This window comes from Ursus arctos, unplaced genomic scaffold, assembly GCF_023065955.2.
Source record: "Ursus arctos isolate Adak ecotype North America unplaced genomic scaffold, UrsArc2.0 scaffold_21, whole genome shotgun sequence".
NCBI classification, from domain to species: domain Eukaryota; kingdom Metazoa; phylum Chordata; class Mammalia; order Carnivora; family Ursidae; genus Ursus; species Ursus arctos.
In genome coordinates, this window is record NW_026622886.1 from 20,637,549 (window position 1) to 20,650,211 (window position 12,663).

Sequence of the window (12,663 nt, forward strand, 5' to 3'; positions counted from 1 at the left end):
AGTGTGTGTTCTTATGCTATGGTCTGAATATTTGTGTCCCCTCAAATTCATATGTTAAACACTAACCCCTAGTGTGACAGTAGTCAGAGGTGGGCCCTTGGGAGACTAGGTCATGAGGATGGAGGCCTTGTGAATGGGGTCAGTGCCTTTATAAAAGATGCCCCAGAGAGATGTCTGGCTCCTGCTGCCATGTGAGGATACAATGGTAAGGGGACCAGAAGAGGACCTTCACCTGACCGTGCTGGCACCCTAATCTGACTTCCACCTTCTGGAACGATGAGGAATACATTTCTGTTGTGTAAAAGCTGCCCACTCGGTGATGTTAGAGCAGCCTGAGACGAATGCAACGTACGTGTTTTGATGAGAAGTTGACGTTTCTCCAGACTATTTACTAAAAACTGAATTTAAATATATTCTGAAGGATTGAGAGCTCCTGAGATTTTATCTAATTCCCAACACTACATTCTTTCCCTTGTTTTTCAAAGCATTTCTTATTCAAGTCTGTTTTCAAAGTTTACCAAAGGTCTCCTTACTTTCACCTAATTTCATGCTTGTTTCACCTTGTTAAATACTCCTTCGTCTCTCTCCTTGCGCGCCGTTGCCTCCCAAAGAATTTCCTGTCTGTAATTACCTCGCCATCTGCCCCAACCTAGAAGCTTTCTTTCATAATATCTCTGCTCCTTTCTCCCCTGCATTTATCTCAATTTGATAACATCAGCAGCACCACGATCGAATCAATTTCTCCCCCACTGGACTGAAAACTCCCCCAAACTAGGGGCTGTGTCTAATTTTGCAAATTAGCCCATACAGGGTCTCAGCCCCACACCTAAGCACTTAGTAAGTGTTCAATAAATCTCCATCTATGGTTTTTGTGGTTTTTTTGAATGGCTTGTAAAAATTAAAATCTTGCTCCATGAGGATAGGGACTGGGTGTAAGAGGTCAAAGTAAAAAAATGGGGGAGGAGGTCTAAATATTTACTCACGAAATAAATAGTATTTATCTCAGCAGAGGTGTAGGTTTTCCTCGCTGCTTCTCCTTCCATACAGAAGTCCTATTAACGGCGTTGATAGATGTAAAGCTTTATTTTGTTCCTTTCTGAGAGCCTGGCACTTTGTTAGAAGAATAACTGAACCATGTAATTAACCTACACAAACTGTTGCCATGAATATTGCTTTCAGTTGAAGTAATTTTAAAAAACAGACTTGGAAAGGGTGTTTCCATGCGTGCAGAATTTTGTGTTCATAAAACCCACACAGGAGAGGGGACAGTGGCAAACAGAAGCTGCAAGTTATTTTGGAAAATGTTGACTGGCAGAGGAAAGGATGTCTCCTTCGTGGGAGGGTGCTCGCGGAACTTTCTCAGGCACAAGAGCCCACGCACACAAATCAGACAGCCGTCAACAACTCCCCCGGGGAGGAGGGTGATTCTGTGGCACGGAGCTGGGACATCCCAGGATTTTACCGTTGTGAGCATGGAAATGAAATCCATCAGGAGGGAGGTCTCCGAAGAACCGTTTACAAACCCAAAGCTTGTCGAAGGTCCAGGGAGAAAGAAAGCAAGGGCAGGCACCCTTCCGAGGGTGAGGAATCAAAAACTATTCTTAGAGAGGTTTTCCACTTCGAACTTATCTCCTGGCAAAATTCAAAGACCTCTTTTTCTCCACTCTCCAATATATATGTTCTTATAAGTGTTTCTTACAGATAAATTCTTATTGGCATCTCTCTTCCTTTTTAGAAGAAAGATATTAATTTATAAAATATGCGAGAAAGGGACATTTACTTGAAAATAAATATTTATGATGATGATGGAGATCTTAAAAATGTGTTTAACTTTTTTTTTTTTTAATATTCAGCATTATTGATTGAGGAAATTCATGTATTCCACATTACTTCCTGAGTCCTCCCAGGCACTAGGCACAGTTTTAGGTCCTCAGGATACAGCAGTGAACCAGATGGGTTCCTGAGTAGATTCTAGAAGTTGTTTCAGGGCTGGTATTCTAGAAAAAAAATATAGAATGCTTCACAAGTTTGTGCGTCATCTTTGTGCAGGGGCCAGGCTAATCTCCTCTGTATGGTTCTAGTTTTAGTACGTGTGTTACGGAAGCAAACGCTATGTTTAGTTTCTTAAAAGGCCTCGGAAGATGGAAAATGCAATCTCTCAGAAAGATGTCAGTGGACACTTAGATTTCCGGCTCATTAACCCGAACTCCTGATCAAGAGATTATATGGGGATAGAATATAGAATACAAGCCACAGGACTAGAATAAGCGTAGATTTTTATGAATTCTGGTGAATTTGAAAACCCAGCTATTGGAATCTTCCCAGTATAACTCACCTGACTTAACTCCTCTAGGTTTGCAAAAAGTTTCCATACACCCACATGCAGGAGATACTCAGGAGTTTGTAGGTATTTTAATGTATTCATGAAGATCTTTCCAAAAAATGCACATTACTTTCTATTTTCCAATTTTGAAACTTGCCCTTTGCAAGAACATTAAACATAAACCTCCTGAGTATAACTTTACAAGACAATGTAGAAATCAGTGTTTTCAAGGTTTAAGAATTTTACTAAATACAAATGATGACATTTAAGCCCCATAAGACCTATGGGAAATGAGCCGTTCTGTACGAAGTTGCTGTTGCTTGCGTGAGCCCTCACAACATTCCTGTTGAACGTAAGCTGTTCAAATGGGCCTTCTCGGCTTCCCGGGGCCAAAGAAATCTCAAAGGTTCTCTTCCTGCCAATGGCACTAACTTGAGACCAAAACAACATTCATAATGAGTTCTCATGTACTCCTTCCTCTGCCAAAGACCCAAATATCTTGTACATTCAGGAAATTAAAAATAAAGAACTAATGAGTTAATATCTGATACCTGGGAAGATGTTTAGATTTGGGTAAAGACATTAAATATTGACGAAACATTAAGGGAATCTTTTTGTGTTTCTTCCTTGATCTGATGCTTTTATACAACAGGAAAACTGCAGCAAGTCAAGAAGGAATATAATTCTCACACATAACCTGCCCGCATTCTATAAACTAGAGATCAATTTATTGAAACAGGCCTACTTTGTAGAAATATGCTGAAGCATTCAAAGGGACCAATTATTTCAAGGAGTTTAGGTATGAAAAAGCTGGACTGTAGACCACCATCTTCTCCAGTTTCCATTCCATGTGTTAATGCAGTGAATGTTTCTTGAACTTGCATCGGAAGCACCTGGAGACCTTGTTAAATCAGAGATTAGTGCCAACCCTCCAAATTTCTGACTCGTAAGTTTCTGATGGGGTCTGAGATTTTTTTTCTTTTTCGAGAAGGCTCCATGCCCAGCGTGGAGCCCAATGCAGGGCTTGCACTCATGACCCAAGATAAAGACCTGAGCTGAGAGCAAGAGTTGAATGCCTAACTGACTGAACCGCTGAGATGCCCTGTGAATATGCATTTCTCATAAGTTCCCAAGTGATTCTGATGCCACTGGTCTACGAACCCCACTGTGAGAACCACTGACTTAGAGCTTCCCCAAATCCCATGTACAGGCGTCCCTCATTTTCTTGCACTTCACAGATATACCAGTGTTTACAAATGGAAGGTTTGTGGCAACGCTGTGTCGAGCAAGCCTATTGGTACCATTTTGCAGTGGCGTTGACTCACTTCACGTCTCTGTGCCACATTTTCACAGTTCTCATATTTCAGATGTTGCTGTTTCCCAGAGTCCTTAGTCTCTCATGGTCTGGGAAACAAACTGAGGGCTTCAGAGGGGAGGGGGGTGGGGGATTGCGATAGGCCAGTGATGGGTAGTAAGGAGGGCACGGATTGCATGGTGCACTGGGTGTTATACACAACTAATGAATCATTGAACATTACATCAAAAACTAAGGATGTACTGTATGGTGACTAACATAACATAATAAAAAATTATTATAAAAAAATTTTAAAAAATTCTGCTTCTGTTTATCTGGGCAAGGGAGGTAGTATAGGTCGGGGGTCAGTGCTCCATGGTGAATGTCTATTGGATACCACCCAGCTCCAGTCCTCCCCTTCCCTGACATCTTCTGCTTTTCACCTCAGTATCTACTCTTCCCCATGCCTTCCATGCGCCGTGTACCGAGGTGTCCTCACGCCTGGGCGTGGGCCCCAAACCGACGAGCACTTTCCTTCCTTATCGGAGTAGTCGGCTCAGGAGAGGGCTTGTGACTGAAGCCGGCACAATCAGCAGGAACAGCATGACGTTGGCTATGAATGCTGAGAAGAGATCCTCCCTCTCTCTCTCTCTCTCTCGCTCTCCCTGGCCTCAAGGACAGCAGCCATCCTGACTACAACGGAAGCCCACCACAGGATCAGGCTGATGCCATTAAGGCAGGGATAAGAGATGGAAAACTATTCTTGTCTTGGTTTTGAGTCCTTTGATCCAACCAAACTTGAACTCTCCCACCTGTGGACTTTACAGCCACATGGGCCACTAAAATCCTGTGTCACTTAAACTCATTTTCTGTATCCTAATACATATCATCTCTAATTCTCAATTTCCTGAGTGTCTTCGTGGTTTAAATTTTGCTGGTAAAGTACGTAACGTTGTGACTGACACAATCAATATTACTTACAGAAGATACTGACGCGTGCGTAGATTTCAAAGAGAAACGGATCTGATCAGCACAGCGAAGAGATGTTACAAGAGAGCCAGAGAGGGTGTTGCCATCCCTCTTTTATGGCTCAGCACAGGGATTGTTAAATGCCAGCCTGTGGGATCAGCCAAGCCTGCTACCCAAATAATGTTTTATTGTAATACAGCAATGCATATTATTTCTCTCTCTCTCTCTCTTTCTTTCCTACAAATTACCTATAGCTTTTTTGGCACTGCAGCAAAAGAGCTGTGTAGTTGCAATGCAGACCACATAGCCTGCTAATCCTAAAATATTTACTGTCTGGACCCCTCCGGAAATGTCTGCCAACCTCTGGTTTAGGAAATGGAGGACTAGAGGGGCGCCTGGGTGGCTCAGTCGTTAACCGTCTGCCTTCAGCTCAGGGCGTGATCCCGGAGTCCTGGGATCGAGCCCCACATCAGGCTTCTCCACTGGGAGCCTGCTTCTTCCTCTCCCACTCCCCCTGCTTGTGTTCCCTCTCTCGCTGGCTGTCTCTCTCTCTGTCAAATGGATAAATAAAATCTTAAAAAAAAAAAAAAAAAGGAAATGGAGAACTAGACTCTCTCAAGGTCAAAGTCAGAGACAGATCCAGAGCTTGAACCCAAGTGTCCCAACACAGTGTATTTCCTGTGAAGGGAGTAGCCAGAGGACAAAAGCCTTATGGGCAGAAGCAGCCCTGTGGGATGTGGGTCCTCCCCTCTGCAGTCTTGGAAGGCAGCTGCTCCCTTCCCATCTTCGCCCTATGGTTCTTCTGTAAGGAATCCTCTGCTCGGAGCTGCCCTCCATTAGGGCTGCAGCCGCGCCGCCTCAGGGCACCATCTCCCGGAGGGCAGCACGAACACACTGTAATCCAACCCCACTGCAGGATGTGTGAGTGGTTGCCTCCGACATCGGTGACTGCCGCCCGACGGTGATAAGAAGCATTTGCGGGGCGCCTGGGGGGCTCAGTCGGTGAAGCGTCTGCCTTCAGCTCAGGTCATGATCCCAGGGTCCCGGGATCAAGCCCCGCAGCAGGGAACCTGCTTCTCCCCCTCCCTCTGCCTGCCCCTCTCCCTGCTCATACTCTCTCTCTTTGTCAAATAAATAAAAACTAAAAAAAAAAAAAGAGAGAGAGAGAGAAAAGAAAGAAAAGAAGAAGCATTTGCTTGGCATTGTCCATGAGGGAACGGGAGTTCCGAAAGAAGGAGGTGATCAAAGGTGGGACGGGTGCTTTGAGGGTGGTCGTGAGCTCCCTGGCCCTTGTGGTATGCAAGCACGGGAGGAGAATAAGGCAGAAGAGATTTCAGACATCAGCTGGGGAGCCGGACTAGTTGACTTAAAAGATCTCACCAAACCTGAGAGGCCATGTTTTTAAAAAAGAAAGAAGAGACAACAAAGTAACAAACAAAAATAAACAATAAATACAATTTTCTTAAGACCCCCTGAAAGAAGGGACCCTCCTCTCAACCCTTTTTTTTTTTAGCATGGTGGGGGAAATGAGTCCCCAGAGAACCAAATTAATATTTTCCATCTGCTGCAAAACTGAAAGCCAGCATTACCATCTCAAGAACTAATAAATAGTCCAAGAAATCAGTGCATTCACTTGCAAAGAGTTCCCACAGGGCCTCTTGCTGCTTTCGTTAAGTCTAATTGGTCGGTGGAAAGTTTTTGATGTGTTTCCATGACTGCCTTCCAGGTTTTATCCTGGACATGGGAGAAAAGAGAGAACAAAACTTTTCCACCTCGGTGAGCTGACCTGCAGTATTGCAGGAACGGGCGATTTCCAGAACCATGTTTCCCAGTGCAGGCCCTTGGCATCGCTCTTGGTAGTGGCCGCTGCAGCTGCTGAAAGCATAGAACTCACATCCAGGTTAGACGTGAGGGACGCTAGTTCCTCCCGACGCAAGGCCTGGGCTGCACAGCACACCGACAGGGCTTCTTGTTTCAAATGAGAAAAAATCCAAATCGGTGTTGTTTTGAATTATGCTTCAGAAGTTCATGAGCCCTTTTCCGTTTATTGAAAAAAACAAAAAAAAAAAACCAACAACCCACAAAACCTCAAAGAAGCCCAAACCCAGAACTGGGCAGTCTGATCCAGGTTCCCCTGGTGATGCCTGTTGAAATGAACTATTGAAGAACCATGAAAGAAGAGTTTTAACGTTTAAAGAGACCTTTAGAAGATGTCTTATGGAAATAGACCCAGACAGGTGACTAACGGTAACAGCTTTCGACATTTGTACTGGGCTTTCTGGTCTAGAGTGCTCTTCTAGCCATCAGCTTTGTTGAGATAAAATCGCTTCCCTGGGCTTCGGTGTGCCTGCGAGAGAGCGGCCCGTGTTCTGCCCAGCCTCGGGGCTGTCTCCTGCCCTCTGCTGGTATTAGGAACAAGGCAATCACCTGATGACTTCAAATAATGACGGCCACGACAATCAGAGGAAGCCCTGACATGGCAGCAACGAGTTCTGAGCTACCTGAAGGCCGTGGAGCTCGCGGGCTCTGAAGTCTGTCATCTTCACGGGGGACAGGCAGCTTTCCAGACAGGATAGGCACTTGGGTTTGTCTTTGCCCTGCTTAAAGAAAAAGGACTTTCAAGCATGAATCCTTTAAAGACACAACTTTAGTAGCCTCAGAATCTTCCATTCATTCCCTAATATGCATGGGAACAGACTGCACGTCTTGTCTATGAGCCACTAACAGTTGAAAAGGCATTTCTGAGCCAGGGTCTGACCCACAGAACCACAGAATGTCAGACCCGGAGGACAGAAGCCAGTGAGGATGTCTAGTCCAAATGTCTTGTTTTACTTGTGAGAAGACTAAAATCCAAGGCTCAGGACAGTCATAGAGCAAACATAAACTTCAGTCTAGCACCTGCCCTGTGGGTGATGGAACCTCCTTCTCAGTCCTAACTTCTCCAAATACTGGATCACAGTCCCTTAGCATCAAGGTGCCTCAGATGTGTTAGCTCAACTCCATTTAGCAGATGACCAAATAAAGCCCAGACTGTTAAAGGCACTGCCCAACATGATAATTCTCTGCTACAGAATACCAGAATATTCTAGAGACTCTAGTTTCCTTAGAATGGAACCGTCCACTTATCTTTGTTATAGTTTTTATTTTCAATAATACTAGCTTTAAAAATCTGATTACAAGGGTCGTTGCAGAAAATTTGAGCAACAACAAAAAAAACCACGCAAAATCAAAGTTATCTGTAATCTCTATGCCCCGATAACTGCTGAAAACCTTTTTCTGATCGTATTTACAAGTAATTTTAATGGTGTCATATTAATATATCCTTTTGTAACTTGGTTTTTAAACTTCATATGTTTGACCTTTTTACTTTTTTTTTTGACTCATTCAGTATTCTGTTGCAAAATCATGAATTGCCCACTTAAAGAGTTCATTTTACCAATGAAACCGGGAAGAAACTCTCATAACAATGTGGAAGGCTTTCTAAAGTCAACTTGGCTGTGTTTCAAATAAGTGTTTATCACAGATAATTTTTCAACTTGTTCTATAGCCTCAGGCATGAGGCATGGTGCTTGATGGTGGATCTAAGCAATTTGGTGGAAGTTACTCAACTCGATGGGTTGTGAGCAAGAGAAGGCACGGGTTATCTGCTCCTGTGGTTACACGGCTCCCCATGTATCTGGAAGGAGACCTGTAATAGTTCTAGGATGTGCTCAAGGGCAGTGGCTGGTTTTTCTGGTAGGGTTATGACACTGAGAAAGAAATCTGTTAGAAGCTCATTAGCTTCCACAGTAGCAAAGGAATCTTACAGCCAGCTGGAGAACTCCTACAGCAATTGGGACATATGCCTTTTGTTGATGTCTGAAACCATAGCGACTGCATGTTGTGGAAATTAAAAAAATCAGCAGTCAGTTGGAAAATAAAGAAACCGAGACAATAGAAGCAGTGTTGGGGCTGTGGGAAAGTGGGCGCCAGCCCTCTATCTTGAGGGGCACTCACTGTTACTTTCCATGGGTTTGACCAACCTCCTGACCAAAGCGCCAGGTGGACATACCAGTGATGAGGGAGGGGACAGTCCTTCCAGAGGTCACATTAACTCTTTAGAGTAAGAGACCTATTGTTGGGGGTCTTGTTGCTTCTGCTATGGTGGCATTGGCTAGGAGAGGCCATGAGAAGCATTTGAAGTGTATTTGAAAGGAGAGAGAGGACAAAGAAAAGGAATAAGCCAAGGTTAGTTCTGGGGTCTCAAACTTAATAACTAAGAGGTAGATGGGATGGCATTTGGGGCCGTGGAACTGGAGCACAATGACATAGGTGAACGTATACATTTTGGAGAAGTGGGTAAAGATGGCATTGAATTGGTGAGAACAAGCAAGATTTTTGAGAGCTTGATGGGAGAAAGGAAAGAAGCGTGTCCGGGTCTGGTCGTGGAGCCCCACGACCTTGCAGGAGCAGGGCAATGTCAGGATGGAAACAGACTCAGAGCCAGACTCTCTGGGACTGCTGGTGGCCAGTCCCCACCTTGCCATTTAAGAGCGATGTGACCTCAAGCAAGGTGTTCAAGCTCTCTGAACCTCGGCTGACCCATTTGCAAAAGGGGGATGGTAATGTTACCGTGTCGGCTGTTGTGATCATTAACGGATTCACATGTGTAAACTGGGACGGACAGACCCGGGAACGCGTGTAGCAGAATCCATACCTGGTGGCTGGAAACTCTACAAAGGGGTTTGCTTTTATTGCTAATGTTGTTACTGACTGGTTGGGAAGAAATGGAGAGAAGAAAGGATGGGAAGAAAGAACAAATCTGTAACAGATGGGGAAATACGTTACGACGTAGCAGTGTGCTTATTCGATTCCTGTGGATTATCATTTCTAGAGATATGAGTTCCTTGATCAATTAGGCTCAAGAGATGAACGAGAAAGTAGACTGGTTGATTTTCAAGGGAGGAAATACTATATCCTTCTGAAAACGAGGCTTGGGAAGAAACAAATCTCCCTTCATTTCGGAGAACATTTGCTGAAACGTTTTGTCATTTCACTAATTATTCTCTTTGTGGCTCTCCACCGCTGCCTACCCACGTCCAACCCTGTGCAAGCCATTTCGCACATTTTTTTCCTAATTTACATGTCAGTCCAACCTTCTCAGTTGTGAGTTGGTGATGGGCATCTTGGTGTGTTAGCTCTCCAGCCCAGTGCTTGGCACGTACAGTCACCCAGCACACGTGGGGCGTGTTGTTTCTTTAGGGGGAAAATAGATCTATTAAATCTAAAAATAGATTGGTCCTCTTAGAGGAGTGCCCTTGTGGGAGGACCCCTTCCTTATGTAGGTTTCTCCCTTCTGACAGCACGTTCTATCTCCCCGGCAGCTCTTAGAGCTTCCCTGCTCTGGAGGAGAGCTGGTGGGAGATACCCCCTCTCCTGGGACCTCGGACCTGACTGGTAACTGGCCCTGCCTCCATTTGTATGAGGAAGGAGCCCAGGAAAGGCAGTCTCAGATCTGCCAGGAAAACAGTCAAATCGTGTCCCTGAAGAGGGACAACATGAAAGTGACTGAAGAGCAACAGCCCTGGTGACAGATTTTTACCAGTAGTTTCTGATTTGAACCTTGTAATGTTTAGGCTGTGTTCCTACGAACTGAATGTTTGTGTCCTCTCAAAATTCATCTATTAAAGCCCTAACCCCCAAAGGTGATGGTATTTGGAGAGGGGGCCTCTGGGAAGTAATTAGGTTTAGATGAGGTCATGGCGGTAGGGCCCCCACGATGGGCTCTGGGCCCTTATAAGAAGAGGAAGACACAGCAGTGTGCTCTCTCTCAGCCATGTGAGGATGCAGCGAGAAGGTGGCCACCTACAAGCCAGGAAGAGAGCCCTCATCATAACCCGACGATGCTGGCACCCTGCTCTTGGACTTGCCAGCCCCCAGAACGGTGAGAGGTGAGTATTTGTTGTTCGGGCCACCCAGTCTGTGGTAGCTTGTTATAGCAGTCCAAGCTGACGAAGACACCCCGACAAATTTTTTATGATTGAGAGAATTATGTGAAAGTCACTCATACATTGAGTTATGAGAACAGGTAGTTTTCCAAATCCTAACTACAATCATACTGCCAATCATATGGCCAGTCACCGACTGAGTGTCTGTCACACGCCCAGCTCTGAGGTAAGCTCCACAAACATTATTTGATTTACTCATCATGAACACCTTCTGAGGCTACCACTATTGCCATCCCCTCTTTACAGGGAAGGACCTGACGCTGAGGGAGGATAATTCATTTAGCCAAGGTCACAGAGCACTAATTGGAACTACATAGCCTGGAACCTCAGAGGGCTTTGGATTTAGCCACAGGACTTAAAAAAAATATCAGTGTGTGTGTGTCCACAGATGACAAAGTGATTGGAGGCCATGTGGGCAGATTTTTTAAAAAAAATATTTTATTTATTTATTTATTTTGGGGGGGTGGGGAGAGAGCACAAGCAAGGGGAGGGGCGGAGGCAGAGGGAGAAGCAGGCTCCCGGCTGAGTGGAGAGCCCGACACGGGGCTTGATCCCAGGACCCCGAGATCATGAACTGAGCTGAGGGCAACCACTTAACCGACTGAGCCACCCAGGTGTCCCCAGATTTTTTTAAATTTTTATTTATTTATTTATTTTTTAAAGATTTTATTTATTTATTTGACAGAGATAGAGACAGCCAGTGAGAGAGGGAACACAAGCAGGGGGAGTGGGAGAAGAAGAAGCAGGCTCATAGCGGAGGAGCCTGATGTGGGGCTCGATCCCATAACGCCGGGATCACGCCCTGAGCTGAAGGCAGACGCTTAACCGCTGTGCCACCCAGGCGCCCCTCCCAGATTTTTTTTAATAGAATGAGGCATAGCCACGACCCATAAGGCCCTACTGCTCTGCTGGCTGCAGGTGTAAAGATATGATGAAATGTGCCTGAAGGAAAGGCTGGATGGCGGCCAACCCTTGTCCTCTGTAGTAAAGAATCAGGGATCATTGATTTCGATTTATAACTCTTCAATAATTGATGGAACCAAGAATGAATTTTAAAAACCTACTGGGACTCATCCAGCTGGCTTTCCCAGAAATAGATGTGTATTTGTGGAATTTGCTTCTATAATATCTCATTAATTTTTCAGTGTTCACCACGTGCACGGTGCTGATCGCAAACCGGGGCATACTCTTGTGCAAGCCTGCTTCAACGAGTGAGCCGTTTCCTGAGCTGCGTCAGGTTATAAATTCGGGTTGTAAAGCATTGCAATATTAGGATTGCTTGTTTTTTGGCAGATCTCGTTAGCCACTGGCAATTAGCACATTTCGCTGCACAAAATGGCATCATTTGGCATGTTCTGGAGCCGCTAGCATGGATGGGCGGCTATCATTTAAACGCCACGTGCCATCTGCTATCACGCAAAGATAAAGTCGGATGAAGGGGCGCTTCAGCCATCTCTTAGTTTCTTAGCTACGAGAGGCTTAATTAAAACAAAAATGACAGTGCGCAACACTCACCACTCCGCTCTTGGAGAAAGGCCATCTTGGCTTTTGGGTTTCTGCGGAGTGAAATTAAAGAAAATATATTAGTACTTCAGGGAACTGGTGACAGATCATTACAGTACTTTACAAAGCCTGCTTCTCAAATGAGCCCAGCAGAATTTATCCTGCTTTAATTCTCCTTTTGAGAGTCACAGGATGAATATCTATATTTATGCAGATGAACAAATGAAGCAACGTCGCAACCTAAAAGTTGGCATCCTGTTGCTACCTTGAGGTGATGTTGTCCTGCTTTTTAACTAGAGCATTGTTTAGCTTCCTTTCCCCTATCAATTAAAGAGAGATTTATAAAATGTAATAAAAACGTCCAGTAATTCCTTTAAGACAGAGTGTCACGTGTGCGGAGTGTTACCGCAAGCCACGGCAGCCCACGGACTTCAGTGGCCTGACCAGATACGTGGAGACTGCATTGACCCGATAATCCCCAGGTGTGCTAGGAAGACCCCCGAAATGGGGGACCACCCATACATGTTACCCATCTTTATTTGGGGGCTTTTTGTCCTTATTGGCCATCAATCAAAATAGTGCTTAGG

At 44.9% G+C, this 12,663-nt stretch overlaps 1 protein-coding gene and 1 non-coding gene across 2 annotated transcripts in view; both read right to left on the reverse strand.

Moving 5' to 3' along the window:
• The window catches only part of PLEKHG7 (pleckstrin homology and RhoGEF domain containing G7), a 50,845-nt gene that overhangs the window by 21,062 nt on the left and 17,120 nt on the right, over nucleotides 1–12,663 (reverse strand). The window contains 6 exon segments of the mRNA XM_057316146.1: nucleotides 1,463–1,501; nucleotides 2,255–2,431; nucleotides 6,176–6,256; nucleotides 6,258–6,320; nucleotides 7,088–7,183; nucleotides 12,089–12,129. Coding sequence (XP_057172129.1) covers nucleotides 1,463–1,501; nucleotides 2,255–2,431; nucleotides 6,176–6,256; nucleotides 6,258–6,320; nucleotides 7,088–7,183; nucleotides 12,089–12,129 — 497 coding nt within the window.
• On the reverse strand, nucleotides 2,005–2,111 carry LOC113256478 (U6 spliceosomal RNA). The gene has a single exon (XR_003316687.2). It is a non-coding gene; the product is annotated as a U6 spliceosomal RNA (small nuclear RNA).